This window comes from Argiope bruennichi, chromosome X2 (assembly GCF_947563725.1).
Source record: "Argiope bruennichi chromosome X2, qqArgBrue1.1, whole genome shotgun sequence".
In the NCBI taxonomy this organism is placed as follows: Eukaryota; Metazoa; Arthropoda; class Arachnida; order Araneae; family Araneidae; genus Argiope; species Argiope bruennichi.
In genome coordinates this window covers 55,150,959-55,169,085 of record NC_079163.1, presented here as the reverse complement: position 1 = coordinate 55,169,085, position 18,127 = coordinate 55,150,959, and the positions used below count along the sequence as shown (strand labels likewise).

Sequence of the window (18,127 nt, the reverse complement as noted above, 5' to 3'; positions counted from 1 at the left end):
CAGAGATATATTTTACATACAAACACAGCAACTGGTTATTAGTTAAGGTATCCTATTAGGTTGAAAACATGAATTTGGATGAAAATTCGCATTATTATTATTATTATTTTGCAGTTTCAAAAAATAGGTTCGTTTCTGTTCCCAGTAATATCTTTATTTTGGCTCTATGTCAATTAGAAGTCAAGATATAGTAAACTATTGACATATAAGTGATGCTTATTTGTAAACATTTAAAAACTTTAAATGCATTTTCTGAAGAACGAGTTTTTTCAAAATTCTACTGGACGAGTATCGTCATATCTCAAGAAATAATCAAGATATCTTAATGAGATTTATAATTAGTGCTCGTACGTTATGCAGAATGTAATGAACTATGGATATGATATTGAATGCTCTAGAAGTGGATTTATGAATGTTTAATGTAAATATTGTTGAAAAAAATCCGAAATTTCATATATTACACACAAAAATTTTATTTTTGGATATAATTCTTAGATAATAACTATAAAACTCTACGCTATTTCAAAGAAAAATGAAAACAGTAATAAGTGTTTTTTTTTCTCTCTAGAACAATCTGGTTTTTATAATTAAATTCAAAAATTTGCATAAAAATATGCTTTTTCTTCAAAGCTACATATATATTTAAATAATTTTCCTTCTATTAATCATTTTATCGGTATATCAATAAAAAAAATCATATAAATATTAAAATATTTGTTTTTTTGAAAAGCCCCCATCCCCGAACTTCTCCGGATACCTTAGACTCGATACGTCCACTAAACTCATTCGAGATTAATGGGATACATTTACAGCATTGTATTGTAAAGTTTTTTAAAATTCGTCTCGAAAGGGTTAAATGATTTTATAATCCCAAGCAAATGATTTCATATAATCCAGACGCAATTAGCCAATGACTTTCAACCTCAGATAGAGGAGTATATTTGTAGAGAGGGAAAGAAAAGTATGAAACAGAGTGCAAGTCGCGGAAAAATTATTGTAATTGTCACGATTATGTTGAACACTGGCGCATTTTCATCCGATTTCCAATAATGATTATTTTCACAAACTTCATGTCAGAGCGAAATGCAGCCATATCCAGAAAATTTGATTCATGTCTAACTCCTAATCTGATAGGCGAATTCTTTTACGTTAATTGATGCTTTCAGAAAAAAAAAAAAAAGAAAAAAAATTGGAGATCATAAAGTTTTAGAAATATCTAGAAATGGTTAGTTAGTTAACTTTCAATAGCTGAAAAGTTATATTTGGAAAGTTATTTCCAACCAATAATAACGTAAAATAGGATGCAAATATTAATTCGCGATTTTTAAACAAGTTGACAATTATCAAAATCAAGTTTCCTAAATTTTATCAAATCATGGATTTGTAAATATCGTTATGTTGCAGAAAACTTCGCGTCGGTTAAAAAGTCACATAAAATAAAGCCTGCAAATGCTTGTAAAAATTAGCGTGGGGCACTCCGACAAGAATCCAGTTACCACAAATTATCAACAATTCTTCACATTCTTTAATAAAACGCTATTAATTTACATTTCTTTTTCATAAACGAAAAGATTTACTGCTGTCTGCACATGGACAGATTAAAACGTAAAATAAATTTGGTTTCCAAAATATTTCAAAATTTTTCAAAAATAATAAAACGAGTTCTATTAAAAATACCCACATTTTTTAAACCAAGAAAGTTATAAAGAGAAATGATAATTAAGTATTATTAATTAACTACAAATTTGGATAATTATTATTTATATAGAGAAAATAAGACAAGTCAAAGACAAATAAGTAAGTCGTCAAAAAAAGAAAATCGACCTTCAGATTTTGATATATTTTTTTATTTTAAACCTTCCTGAATGCGAAATTATTTTTGGAAATATGGAATATTCAGATTCTTATTATGGAATATTCAGATTTAATTGAATTTAATTTACTTATAAAATTTTTAAATTGTTTTAATTCACAAATGTATCCTATGTTTCAGACAGATCCCATGCGCCATGAAACCTAAACTCAAATATTTGATAAAACTCTTCAACGCGAAGGCCTTTTGTCCGTATTCCGTATATATGAATACGTTAATTCCAAAGCGCAATAAATAAAGTGACTAAAATCAAACAAAGTGTTTAGACAAAATTGTAGATTTACAACAAGATTTGGATGCAAATGATCAATAGGGAGAGGTACTCTTCCAAAATATTTACTCTATTCCTTTCACTAAAAGACGAACCAAAATTCAAAACTCATTATGCTATGGAAACAAACAGGAAGATCGTTCCCGCTGATTTTAAAATTATTTTAACTCACAATATGTCCTATGTTTCGGACAGATCACTTGTGCCATGAAACCTCAAACACCCACACACCAAATCACAGAATTTTTCGAACAAATGGTTAAACCTACTTCCGAATAATCATGCTTTTTTTAAAATTCATACGTCATGAGATCGTTATTTCTTTCTACTCCCAAACCCTATGCCTCCGAGTTGACTAATATTAGAACAGAGAGACTGCAGTTTAGTTTATTTTATTTTCTAAAAGAACTGTCTGTGTCAGCCAGCGTGAATGAGCGGAGAGACACCCTCTTTACTTTACACACGCATTTTTCGGCGACGTTTCTATTTATAACAATTACCGTCACAATATGGGAAGAGAAAGCACTCCAACGGAAATTGTCAAATACCGTGAAATGGAAATTTACAGTAACATGTTTACTTTGGTTGAATCTGTGCCAGCATTTAATCGCATATATTTCGAAATTCATTCAATGATATTCTAGCTCTTCAAATGACAAAATTTTAGAAGCGAATTAAGATGGGAATTAAGTTAACATTTGATAAATAACCAAAATGACAATATAAGCAAATTAATATATAGAAGTCAGAATTTCATACACCTATAAAATTTAACAAATTTTTGGATTAAACATTTTAAAGAATGGTAATGCTAGCCATGAATTAGCAATTCAATCCATTCTTTTGGTTGACTTAGAACATTTCTCGCTCTAAAAATTAAGCGATAATAACAATTTGATTATTCTAAACATTCTAAATAGTAATTCTTGTAATACGACACCATTCTATTTAAGTCATTTGCTAGGTGGTAGATTTATATTACCGGCACATTAAAAGGAATTGTCTTAACCAAATAAATTATACTCGAGAAGTTAATCGTTCGTTCAATTTTCATTCCTAAAATATACATAATAATTACAACGGAACATTCACTAGAACTATGTTTACAAAAATTACAGTTGCAACCAACAATTTAAAATGCGTCATTTTCATTTCGACATTCATCAAGCAAAATTTTAGACATATTTATATTGGATAGAGTTCATCTCTAAACTCAGTTTCCTTCGGGGGAAAAAAAACAAAACATCTTCTGTTTATTTTCTCTTAATTTCTGTTCAAAACGGACTTTGATGCGAAACTGGCATGCGGGACGACTTACATGTTTATAAAACACGCATTTGACGATTCGAAGGACCTGCAACTTTAGTCTATTTTACTCCCATTTAAAATTCTGCCATTCTATGCAAGATTTGATGTGTCATATCTGAGTAAATTAAAGAGTGTAGTATGGAAGTCAGTTAATCAACATATGAAGTCGCAATATGCATGTTAAGATCTCACAAAAGTTGCTTTGGGCCATTCACAATTCCTTAATGAAAAATAACCATAAATATGTTTATTTTTTTAAACTCTTGTGTTATTTTCATAATTTCAGGAGTGTATATTTTTTAATGCGCATAATATTTATTAAATGACTTTTTCGATCATAATTATGAATTATTTACAATCTGCCTTCATTTTTAAAATTGTAACCCCAAAATCCATAATTCAGCACAGATTGGTTTTACAAACACATTTCCATATAGCATTAACTACAAAGTATTGTAAGTAGGATATAGTGGTGCTTATTTGTCCACAGCCTACCTCAAAGGTGTAAGGCAATGAATTATATAATGGTATAAATTTCAAGAACTTAATAAATTACTACCCCATCAACCATTGTTAGTTCTCGCCATCAGTACAGAAAACGAAACCAGTACTTCGGCTGAGTATGGGAAAAATATAAACAAATCTGTATTACACATTTCCGTTCATTATATACACTGAATAAATAGCCGTAGAAAAAGGGGAATAGTTTGATGCGTTTGAAACCCTTCTGAAAGTATTTCCCATATGTGCTACTGTATTTTGTTTAACAAGCCATTATGTTTTAAAATATAGATTAGTAAATTTTAATCTTAATCACAATATTTCATCGATATTTCCTTTTTTATAAATGCAAATATTATAAATATGTTAAATTACGGAATGTGTGATACGATTTACTTTACAATAAAACACGCGTATATGATGTTCGGCTTTGTAATCGGTTTCAACTTATTATTTTCTTTTATCATAATTCACTTTAAATGTTTAAAAAATATTTCCAAAGCAAATCTTTATATATAATTTATAAAACCAAATCAAATGTGTATTATTAATTTTTTTATTTAATATAGTATTATTTTTTAAGGAATTTTACAAACAGAAATGCGGTAATTTAATCCCAGACGTTGATATTCAACAACAGAGATATTTATCATACACTAAATTGAGGAAATTTTTCCAATGGAGAACGGATTATTCATTAATTTTATATTTAAAGAGAATTAAAATTAGCAAATTAAAAAAAACACATCTATTTCGTGAGATTAAAAAAAGTTTTTACTTCCGTATCCCTTTTCAGGCCGGGGCGTCCGGACTTTAATCAACTCCTGAGTATAGAATCAACAAAAATAAAACACGGTAAAACAGAAAATGGCGGTTTTTTTTTTGTTTTTTTTTTTTTTCAAACTTCATACATTTTCAAAAAATTTTCAAAGCCAAAATATTTTTTAATGTAAATCAAACAAATATTTAAAAAAACACATTATTTTTTTCAAATACATAATATTTCTGGTACATCCAGCGAAGGAAACGATATTTAAAAGATTCTACAAACTATAAAGAAGATAACCTAAAATTCTAACTTGCAGGCTACTGATAAGTAGGTCAGATATTAATGATACATTCATAATTCTACATAAAAAACGAACGCATGTATTATTTATAAATGGTCATCGGGATATATTAAAGGAGGACATATTTTAAGTAAAAGTTCAAGGTTTGCATAAGCTCATTTTCCCATTTCTTCTACAACTTCACATCGATTACAGTGAAAGCAAGCTCCACCCTCAGGTCGTTTCCATGATACCTGAAGGAAATTTAAAAACCTTGACCAAACAAATAGGTGCACTTTTTTCAAATAATATTCAGAGTATATGGTCGCTATGCGTGCAGGCAACAGAGAAAGGGTACTCCATTTAACATTCTCTCTAGATTATATTAACAAAATAAACCGAAGCAAAAAAACAAATAACCACCCCGATAATCCACATCGAGTTTTCTCAAGAGAGTTCCCTTGAAAATGATTTTGCAGGATTCTAAAGAATGAAACTGCGAATCTAAATGAACAAAGCCTTAGTAACTTGTGGATAAAAGTACGTTTTGAAGAAACAAAGCACTATTCATTTAAACTATTATGTCTTTTTCATGCGTGTTTAGCCATTGAAATTATTATTATTAAGCAAAAGTTCAGTTTGACTTAGTTTCACTATATTAACGTCTTTTTTTAAAAGGTGTCATAAGGGCTGTTTTGGGTTAGAACTCGTAATTCTGAATACTAGTAAGACGACGTGGACGACTCTTGAGCAGCCACCTCCCTCTCCAGACATCCCACTCTACACTATGGAGATAACGTTTGCTCCAGGACAGATTAAATAGTTATAAGGCTTGTATACACAGCGATTTTCCATAGAATCGGGTTTTAAACTCGCGACCCTCCAGGCAGATAGTCGAGAATCTGTCACGAAATCATTACGGTCTCTATTATTAACCTTAACCGTCGAGGCCAAGCGTCATATGGGCATCAAATTATGCGTTCTTAAACTTATAAACTGAAATTAAATCATTCATAGACGCGATAATTCGATACGAAAATTATTCAAATTCTATTAACGCATCATGTATCCTATGGATTCTTAATTAATACAACAGTGCATTTAACATTAACAGCACTTAATTAATAAATCAGTACATTTAACATTAACAGTATTTAATTAATAAAACAGTGCATCCAACATTAACAGCACTTAATTAATAAAACAGTGCATTCTACATTAACAGCACTTAATTAATAAAACAGTGCATTCAACATTAACAGCACTTAATTAATAGAACAGTGCATTCAACATTAACAGCACTTAATAGAACAGTGCATTCAACATTAACAGCACTTAATAGAACAGTGCATTCAAAATTAACAGCACTTAATAGAATAGCACACTCCCGAAAAGGGAGATGTCATCTAATTAAGTAATAAAAATGCAAAATAGTCCTGGAATTAAGTTATAACTTAATTATTGTTAGTAATAGAAATAAGTCTAAAATATGTTAAACCTCAACATATTAAAGCATGGTCGAATAAATTCCAACTATTTCAGAGAGCATTCTAAGCACAAACTTGTTCTTTCGTCGCCATAGAAACGGTTAACCGAATCCTTATTTTAGCAAAAACTGGCCGCTAACAAACTTTTACGATTTATAAATATCGTTTAACCCTTATATTCATTTTGTATAGTATACCATACATACAACTTTATAAAAATATACTACCACTATAAAATAATTTTTAACTTAGTTTTATTAAACGATTTTTTAAATTTATTTTTTGATGTTTTTTATAGCGTAAAGAAGCTACCTATATACATTTTTTTTTTTTTTTTTGCTTTTCTTCAGAAAAGCAATCTTGCCATGATAAGGGTTAAGATTATTGAATATAAGGGGGGGGGGGTACTTGCTGAAGACAAGCCATTATGCAAGTCATGTCATGAAGATCGTATCATGTCACTCTGCAGATCATGCCATGTTGAAATCAGGTAAGGATTCAATATGTGACTACATGGTGAATTTCTTTTAAAATGTTAAAAAATATTTACATTTTTAAATTTTTTGGATAAAATAGATTGAAGATATAAAACAAAATAGACACCTATCAAGCGAAATTATATCAAAAGTGATTTGGAAATCCTTCTGGTTTAGAAGTTTGCCAAGTGATTTGTTCAAAATTGCAGTTTACTTTAAAAATATATTACGTAGTTCCTGAATTGTAAAATAAATTGTATTACTATCTAGTTTTTAAATACTGAATTTGGTTGATAAATAATATGAAAATTTTAGTTTTTAGCATTATAAAGCATTTAAATAAAATATTTTTAATTAACAATATTCTTTATTACTTATTTCAAGAGCCGCAGAATATATTGATAAGTCATTATACTACACTTAAACATAAAATAAGCACTGAATTTTAATTTATGAGGGTTCATCAAAATATCCAGAAAATAGCATTTAAAGATGTAAATAACACTAAAATATAAATTATGCAAATATAAAAATCAATATAACTTTCCAAAGAACGAGATTTAGAATTAAAATTCAAACCGTTTCATATATTAAACTACCCAAATAATTGAGAATATAAAATTTAACTCTTTAAAGGGCCATTTTTAGGCTTGAAATAAGAATAAAAAAAGGGATTCATTTAGCTTATTAGATAAATTTAGTTAGAATAAGAAAAGGGATTCATTTAGCTTATTAGATAAACTTAATTAGAATAAGAAAAGGGATTCATTTAGCTTATTAGATAAATTTAGTTAGAATAAGAAAAGGGATTCATTTAGCTTATTAGATAAACTTAATTAGAATAAGAAAAGGGATTCATTTAGCTTATTAGATAAATTTAGTTAGAATAAGAAAAGGGATTCATTTAGCTTATTAGATAAACTTAATTAGAATAAGAAAAGGGATTCATTTAGCTTATTAGATAAATTTAATTTGATTAATTCATTAATTTGGTTAATCAATAATTAAGTGACAAACCAAGACACATCATTTTGTGTGAGATAAAGAACTGAAGCATCTAAGTTTCTGTCTTTCTAAAAAAAACTGTCAGAACTTAAGCCAACCAACATAATTTCATACAAAGATTGATAAATTTGCGGGAAGCATACTTCCCACGGCCTTAGAAAGGGTTAAAAAAATATTTGATATATTCATCAAAAATCGACTTTGAAACGTAGCTGCCACTTGAATCTTTTAACCTCCAGTGATTTTTTTTATCGTTAATAATTATATTTCTAATATATCGATTTCTAATATGTCCAAATATTTTTACCTCAAAGCGTATAGATATATAAATGTTTCACAACAACATCATAATCCGCCAAACTGCATAGAATAATTGAAACTCGATTTCTACATCGAAAGAACGTAGATCAAATTTACTATATATTTTTGTTCAGAAAAGCTATTATTTATTTTTATCAAGAATATTTATTTACAGGAAGGATTGTGCTACGTATATTAGAAAACAAAGCGGGCCACTTTAATTTGTTTAAATAAACAAACGACCTTTAAATACCCAGGGAAATTACTGCATTAACGCTTTCTTCGGAGGCGTTGTTCGAAAATCAGTATTAATGAACTCGGCGACTTTACCGAGGTAGACTTATTACTTCGAGACATAATTCATTGCAGAAGTGTTTTAAGTAAAGGACCCTGCTTCCGTTTAAATAATTGTTCAAAATCTTAACACATTGTCGGCTTTGTCCACATTTATGTTCGCAAGCGTGTAGGTTAAAATTACGTTTTGTGTTTATAATGAGATTTGATGATTTAGGTAATTCTGCTGAAAACTAATTAGGTAATTCTACTATGTCTCTGAGAAAAATAACTAACAATCAGTGTATTTTCTTTACTTTTAATGAAATTACATATACTTTCATACCATACAAGCATTCATTTATAAGACTGAATGTCGAGGGCTGTATCTGATATTTTGCACTTAAAGTACAAAACCACAATGTATTAATGCTTCATGCTGTATATTTCCTTTTGACTTCTTCATATACTGAAACGATATGACACGTTTAGTGTTTGGGGAAAGACAGTTTGGACAACTATCAAATTTCATTTGTTTTAGTGGCTGCAGTTTCGAGTTGTGTCCAAAATTCGTCGCAAATCTTAATTATAATGATAAATCTATATGCGAAATTTCATTCATCTAGCTATTTACGTTTTTAAGTTATCATGCTCACACAGACATGCGGGGACAAACAGGCTGATGGATTTTGTTCAAAACTTGATAGAAATCTACTTGGTCAAAAGGCCCATCAAATCTCCGAATTCATGGTAGTTTTGCCTTATCGCATTCGCAGACAGATAAAATTAAAGACTCGGAAATGTGGGGCTTCAGCAAGAATTCGAAATCAAATATGCTTTGGGAATCCTTTTTGGTTTGAAACGATTTTCGGTGATTACAATATTTTATCTTATACTTCTTGCACGAGAAAATAAAAACAGATTGTATTTTATAAAAATTTCATATGCGTTAACATCTGAAAGACTTTTCTGCCACAACTTTTACGCAAATGCTTGTAGCTGCCAAAATATTTACATAAGCCTTAACTGAATTCTTTCATTTATTTTACCAAAAAATTATTCACAATTAATATTTTGACGACTTTTTATATGATTTTTTTTATTTACAATTAATTAATTTTTTACAATTAATTTAATTTTTTACAATTACAACATTTTACACTGATTTGATTTCATTTTATTCATATATTCTACCGCTAGTTTTTGAATTAAATTAGAGAGTAAAGATTTCAAAAGAGCTTTGAAAAATAACGCCTACCTATTTTATACACAAGATAAAAATATTTTTTTGTTATTAACACCGAAGTGTAAGAAACTCGAAATTCAAAAAGGATAAAGGCGCCTTCTTTGCATATAACGTTTCTTCTGTTGTGATTATTTAATAACAATGTACTATCATTCGAAAAGAAAAAATAGAAAACCTACCTTTGAAATGCTCTTGGTTATCAGCATTAGAAGTTCTCATGATGTCTAAAAGCTGCTGCTCTATTGGAAATCTCAGTGGATCCATGCTGTTTGTATTCACGTTACTTGCCATTTGATGATCCTGAAAAATAATTTATGAATCAAAACACATCGTCATTTTATACACTACAATATAAAAATGAATGATAAAACTCAAATGAAAATAAACTGAAATTTATCAAACTATCGCGGCTGATGTATAATTTGATTTTCAATAAAACAAAAAATATAATCAAAGTTACAAATAAATTTAACAAAAAACACTTTCCAAAATAAATTTTCAGTAGTGCAATAAACAATTTTGATTTCAGTTTTTTTTTTTGTCTTTAATTTATAATTCATAGTTATAAATGTTATTAATTCTTGTAATATTTTACCCAGCAATCTGGTAATTCTCAATTGAATTACCAGATTGTGCCTTTCATGTGAAATCGATGAAATTAGTCAATTATAACAATTAATAATAATTAATTAAATTCTGAAGATATGGAAAGAGTATATTATTACTGAGATCACACAAATGTGCAGAATTTGAAAACTCGAGCAAATTGTGAAGTATGTGAATCATCTATAACAAAATTCCATTTTTACAAGCATCAAACATGAGAAAATAAAGCGTGTAAAAATCAGTTTCTTTTCCCTAGTTACAATATTTTAGAAACCCCCCTCCCTCAATAAAAACTCAATACTGCCAACAGAATAAATAAGAATTAATAGAAAATATCCGAACAGCGGCCGAACTGAGTGCGGCATTTGTCGAAAGCGAATAATCGGAACTTTAATCTCCTTTTCTTTTAAAAATCCGAATAAAATACAAATTAATAAAGATAAGATTGCTTCCGCCCCAAACTAAACATTGCAGCGATTTCTAACTTCATAATTTATAATATATAAACGATTCGAGGCATCCTACATGATAGGCATGCTAATGATTGGTATTCGTAATACCATAAATTATAAACACACTAACGAGTTATAATATCAAATTATAAACACACTAACGAGTTGTAATGTCAAATTATAAACGCACTAACGAGTTATGATATCAAATTATGGAGAAATATATCCAGCTTCTGGAGAAAATATATCCAGGCATACCTCATCCCAGCAATTTAACATTTTACATTACAAAGCCCATTATCACTGCTTATCAAGCTAACCGCATTCATTTAATTTAGAAGGCAAAACAAAAATTGTAATGTTTAATTAATTTACCCAGACTTAATCAAATGGTTAATGTAAGATATGCTAATGAGAAAATATTTGGAAAGTGTTAAGAAAATAATTAGTACTAATTATCCATTAATTCAATAAAAAATCCTATAATAAAAAATGCGGCAGCTCGGATATTTAATTGAAATAATTTGCTCGTTATAATGCAGTGAGTGTGTGTGTTATCAAGTTGGCCGAATTCATTTAATTTAGAAGGCAAAACAAAAATAAAGCAAAAACTTTAATGTTTAATTACTTTACCCAGATTTAATCAAAAATTTAATACAAGATATGCTAATGGGATAAAGTATTTCGAAAGAGTTGAAAAAAGAATTAGTACTAATTATCCACTAATTCGCTAAAAAAGTTCTACAATAAAAAAGGCGGCAAATCTGATATTGAATTGAAATAATTTGCTCGTAATAAAGCAGTGAATGTATGTGTTTCCGCTTGTAATAAAAGCATTTTTTTTTGAGAATGGAGTTTAAATGGACTGGAAGTAAATTACTTTTACATCATGTACCGTTTAATTCCATTTATACTCCCAGAAATAACAGATATTACACAGAAGCCGTTTCCTATCGATCGTCAGAAATCCAAAACACTGGAATATATTGATCGAAATTCTTGACGGCGGCGATATATATAGAAACACAGGGAACATAACATGACATTATTGGATGACATTTTACGGTGTTTCTACTTAAGTTCCAGATAGTACAAACGCTTGGAAAGAAAGCTCACATTTCCAGTTATTTCTTGTTGATACAGTATCTTAAATTTAACTTTTTCCCAATCGGAAAATGTTATGCACAAAAGAAAATAGAGTAAAGAATTTGAACTCGAGAATTAAAAAATGATCTTCAGAATCCATATGCTCTAATGGGTCACTTATCAACAAAATTTTATATACAAGAAATACTGTTTGATGTTATACTATTTCAAATATCTATTAAATTTCTTTACAACATGATATTTTAATTTTCAATCACAGATATATAAATCAATGTAAATGAATGTAAAGTATATAGGGAAAAATAATTTTTAATCCATATTTTCTATTATAATAAAAATTTATAATGGCTAAATAAAACTTCATTAAAAACCTTTTCTATTTCAAGTAAAAAAAATGTTTATATGCATACTATTTTATCAATAGATTATCAAATTACTAAAAAAATAAGTTGAAAAAGGCGAGAAGCAAATGACGCAAATGAGCATCTTGCGGAATGTACAGTTACAGCTCATTAGCAACAAAATCAAGATGAATTTTTCTCGTTCTTGATCAAAATCAGCAATAACAAAGGAAGTTTACTTTAAACTTCATATTAACTTTGAGATGAATATCAAAACTAGTCTCTAGCAATTATGATTATTTAAATCAAAATGACAGCACTGGAAAATATCTCGCAAAGATAAATAGTCTATTAAATTCTGTTCAAATTAAACTAAATGCTTTTAAAAATATACACATTAGAAATAAAAAAATTCTGTGTAATAAACTCTTCCTTCAAATCTTCGGTTGAAAACTTTTATAGAGACCTTTCTATAACCCTAAGCTGCGTAGAAAAGCAAGCATATTGTGCCACCCACATATAACATAAATAGTCTATTCAATTCTGTTCAAACTAAACTAAATGCTGTTAAAATATTTCAAAACGAGACACTGAAATTCTGTGTAATAAACTCTTCATTTAAATCTACAGGTGAAGAATTTTATAGAGATCTTTCTTTAACCCTGAGCTGCGTAGGAAAACAAACATAATTGCGTCATCCACATATTGAAGCGAACTGGCATAGTTTTACATACATTATCAATTTGTTACATTAGATATTAAAAAAAAAGACCCCCTTTAGAAATAACCCATAATTTCACAAGGAATTGATTCCATTTTAGTATAACTCTATCGTTTTTCATTCAAATCTACAGTTTGAAGAATTTCACAGAGATCTTTTAATAATAATAATTTCTTTCATTCAAATCTACAGCTGAAGAATTTTACAGATATCTTTCTATAACCCTAAGCTGCGCGGAAAAACAAACTGCGGCATTCACATATTAAAGCGAACTTGAGTATTTTTACATACATTATCACCATATTACATAAGATATTTAAAAGAGATCCCCTTTAGAAATGATCCATATTTTTACCAGAAATTGATTCAATTTTAAAATATCCCTACCACTTTTTTTCTATAACACATTTTGGCCAACACAATAAGTCAGAAAAAAAAAAACACCTTTTTAATTCAAGAGGCAATGGAATTGATCCTTGTGTAATTATAAAGAACAAGAGTTCCTAAACAGCGCAAATTTCAGTTTGAGGTTTTCTTGTACTGTAGAACTAACTAAACTGAATTCTCTTCTTCAGTAAATCAAGTCTGTGAAATAGTCGTAAATATTTGAAAGGAAAATTCGTTGCATAATTGTTAAATACATTATACTACCTCGAATGGAAGCTTATTTTAAATAGATAGTGTAGTTAAAGAAAATAGAAGCTCTCTTCATTTATTCAAAGTACCTTTCCAACTTTGTGTATATCTTTTTTCGCTAGGAAATAATTGAAGACTCACTATCCCCAATTTTTTTCATTCATGATATTGAAAATTCATATATTCTATGCTTCTTTCATTATTTGACTGAAAAAAAGTCTGTGGTTTCTTCCAATGGAAAAACATGCGAAAATTATTTAAACATGTTTCAGTTTATAGGTGACAGCATGAAGTCCTTATTTAATACTTACATGAGAAGTTGATTTACATAATCAGATAATTTTAATGCCTAGAGTCACATCTGAGTAGCCATCCTATTCTCCAAATTTTAATTTCCTACAAATATGCGGATATTTAAATATCAATGGGATTTCAAACGCGCATCAGATATACCGGCAAATCATTGGTTGAATCGAGTATCAAAACAGCAGACCTCAGAACTTGAAGTCCTACATTTTGGAGTCAGCCCAATGCAGCCATTGGCGTACGCTTTTAAATAAACGCTCATGCTCACACAGAGCATTAACTTCAATTTTCTTGCATGAATGCAACAGGATTTTTCAAATAAATTGCAGATACGAAGGAAAAAAAAAAAAAAAAGACTCGTTTCGAAACCCAATTTATAATAAAAAGAGAAGATAGACAAAAAAAAAAATCACGAAATATAATGGAGATCCCATGAAAGGCATGGACAAAGAATAAATGCTTCAGAATAATGAAACCGAAAAATGAGTTAAAAAGAGAAGCAGGGAAGAGAGAAGGAACAAGGAAGAAAAGGGAAGAGAAACCCTACTTCCTCGAAAAATCTTAAGGAACAAAAGAGTGGAAAGAGCTAAAACATGGAGCGTGCTTTTCTCAAAAAGATGTTAGAAAGATTTTCTGAAAGCGACAGCAGTTTTTAAGGGGAAATAGAAAAGATGGAACACAATTAATTTTAGATTTTATACCCATAGTTCGGTCGATTTCAAATAAAATGTCGTTGAAATAATTTTTTTCTTTCTTTATTAAATGCATTTACTTATTATCGTTTTCAGAAAACGAAAGTCTTTTTTTTTTCCCTTAGAAGGCGAAGGTGCCAATTTAACAAAGTAGTTATTAGGATTGGCGGCACCCCATTCCGCATTGGTCTGGGGGTAAGGCCTCCGATTTGAGAGCCGTTAAGTAGGTATTGGAATTAATGAAGCAAGAGCTAGATCTGGCTATGATGCACAAAACATACGGTAAGGAAAGGGACAATATTTTTTTTAAATATTTCTTTAAATATTTTTACTGTATTATTAAATGCATAATGAAAATTGAAGCTGAAAGTGTTTTGCGTAATTAAAATGCATGTCAAATGGAAGAAAAGTATTTTCACAAAATAAGGCAAAGCTAAAAGATAACTATTTTCTCATTTTTGAAAAAAAAAAAAAAAATTAAAAGATGGCGAAATATGTAAAACGATATCAAAAATAAAATAGCTTCCTTATCATTTATCAGGAAAAAGAAAATCATTGTAATGGTTTAACAGCGAGTTGTTTTAAATATATTTCATGCACAGGAGTACTCAATGCATTACAGTAATAAGTTTTGAAATCCATCCATTGAAAGGGGCTTTTTATGAATCTTTGCTTTAAAGTTGCTCTCTCTGACTATGAAGGGTTGGTTGGTTGTTACGGTTGCTGTTTGAAATCAGCAAGTGTTTCTTCCATTTGTTCATGGGAGTCATGATCTATTGTATCTTCGATTTCAAGTGATTCAATTTCTTTGGTAATATTATTAGTAGAAAGATCATTATTTGGAATGGATTCTGGACTGGAGTTTATAGAAGATAAGGCAACAGAATTAAAAAGTAAGGGGGCAGTTTTTACTGCTTGTGCAAAAAATGGAGATTCAACAACTTTTATTGAAACAAATTTTGGTAATTGTCGAGGTGGGAAGAAGTCCAAAATTTAGAATGTGGTCTTGTTTACTTTCCATTGCTGGTTTTGCATTTAAATTAGAATGATTTTTAATTTAATTTTATTTTTTTATTTTGTCCCAGTTTTTGAAACGAGCAAGATTTAATGAATCATGTAAGCCGAGAACTGTAGAATTAGCTGAAGTTGCTTCACAAATACCAAAAGGAAACTGAACTGAATTTTTATGATAATTTAAATGCAAAGATAACTGAGGACCAGTTATTAAAAAAGATGCTATTAGAGTAGGGTCGGAAAGTTTGGAGTTTGAAGCAGCAGAAATATTCTGATTTGATTGGTTAGGTGTAATGGGTGAATTTTTTAAACCACAATACTATATCTATTTCCAGTTGTGGAAGTCGGCGATCTTACGAGTTTTAGGGAATCTAGATAAGTTAATTGATTTTTTATAGAAATTATTATTATTATTTCCAGGCAAAACAGTTTCCAGAAAATGAAATGAGTTCCTCTATGCAATTAACAATTTTTCCAACCATTTATTCAAGATCATTGCTTACAACATAATCGAGTTTTATTAGCGAAAAAATATCATAAAAGAAATTACAATACAAAATTATTTTTGAAACGGTAAGAAATTATTTAATAGCAGACACAGCACAAAAAAAAATATCCAGCGTTTAAACAAAAAAAAAAAAAAATGGATAATTCTTATAAATTCCTGAAGACGTAAATTCGACTACCATTAGCTAACAGTTGGGGGGGAAAAATGTGTTAAATTCAACACATTCGAAATAAGTGACTCACTGTGCTGTCATGCAAAATTTTCACCGTACAGCTCCTGACTGAACATGTGGGTCATGTTCGCCTATGTTTTATTACGACAGCGTAAATGCTGACAGTTTTTGGAGGTCTTTGTTTAAAGACACTATCAAATGCGTTAGGTTTTGATATTTCCACCACCACCATCTTTTAACAAACCTACATATATAATTAAAAAAGAAACTTCTAAAATAATCTATATAAAACACGAGAATACATCGCACTTGCGACACTTTTAAGTATTGTCTGTGAAATGTTTTATTCATTAATAAGTAATACACATATAAGCAAAGTATAAATGCGATTTTTTGTAAATGTTTTGATAAGATATTTGGCAGATATTCAGATTACAAGAATACGAGACAAAGACTTAGAAGACAGTTTAATATAACTCGAAGAAGGATACTTTTAGGCAAACGAAGAACAGGTTAAATCAATTTAAGATTTTAAAAAGGACAATTTAGAAGTCAACCTAACTGAAAGGGGCGGGGAATGAAAATGATATTTTTTAAAATAAAGAATATTTTAATCAGTATGGGTTGTTTGTGCCATGCTTTATGAAAAATCAAAGAAAACCAATAATGGGTCTCCACAGACAAAAACTCTAAATTAAGGAAAAAAACCATAATTTGATGAAAGAAAGAAAGGCGGGGGGGGGGGGGGGGGGCTTGGTGAGATAAAGTACAACTGATTTTTTTTATTACAAAAATGAAAAGAAAAAAAAACATTTTAATTATTTAACATAAAATAATATTCAAACTGACAAAAGAATCCATTATTAATCATTTTTAATTACATACATTCATCAAGAGCCATTTTGGCTATGCTGCTTCAAAACTGTCACTATGAACAATAAACAAAGTGTTATTTGGCTTAAGGGGGAAAAAAAAGAAACACTAATAAAATATTTTAAATTTAACAAACATGTTAAATTAATCTATATAATACAATTTAAAAATAAGTTTAAATAACAGTTTTATGGGTACATTGATCTCCAAAAAATTCCTAACCCTCAAAAAGTTTCACATTTAACAGTGAATCCTTTAACCATGGATAATATTTACAATAAGCTTTAATTTAGGAATTATTTGTTTCTTGACGAATTGAAGGCTCAATAAAGTAAATTTTAATGTTAATATTTACAGATCCTTGATCTCAAACTTTGGATCAAGGATCCAAAAGTTGGAGAATTCATTGCATTCTTGGATAAAAAATGATAACATCAAATGAAAACATACGTCTATTTGAATAAGAATTTTAATGAAAGTAGGAGGAGGGGCCAACGCTGTAGAAGAAATGTAGTTCATTTTGAAATCGATATTTAAATTAAAAATTTTCCGCTGCGTATCTTTTTGAATACCGAACAAAGAACTGTCGGAACACCATAAAATTAGCTGAAGAATTAGCTCTGATGGCATACTAGTTCAATTTATTTCATCTTATAATATTTTTTTCCTCAAAAATTAACATTTTTGCAAATGAAATAAACTGAAATCTATCACATAATTATAAGTATTTTGTAAAATTGGTTTCTTTCCTGAAAAAAAAAATCTGAACATTTCTGGAAATATCCAGTTATTTTTCTTCAAAAAAAACTATGTCTACATACATGTCTCACATTCATTCCAAAAATAAGATGGTGCTGTTGAAAAGTATTTCTCTCATGATGAATCCAAAATAGAGGATTTCCGTTTAAAA

The 18,127-nt window shown here is 29.1% G+C and overlaps 1 protein-coding gene across 3 annotated transcripts in view; it reads right to left on the bottom strand.

The window, feature by feature from the left end:
- LOC129960678 (cytoplasmic polyadenylation element-binding protein 2-like) overlaps positions 1-18,127 on the bottom strand; it is a 92,577-nt gene that overhangs the window by 53,166 nt on the left and 21,284 nt on the right. For all 3 annotated transcript variants that reach the window (XM_056074243.1, XM_056074244.1, XM_056074245.1), the window contains exon 2: positions 9,969-10,089. In XM_056074243.1, the coding sequence (XP_055930218.1) occupies positions 9,969-10,089 (121 nt within the window). The remainder of the gene's footprint in view (positions 1-9,968; positions 10,090-18,127) is intronic.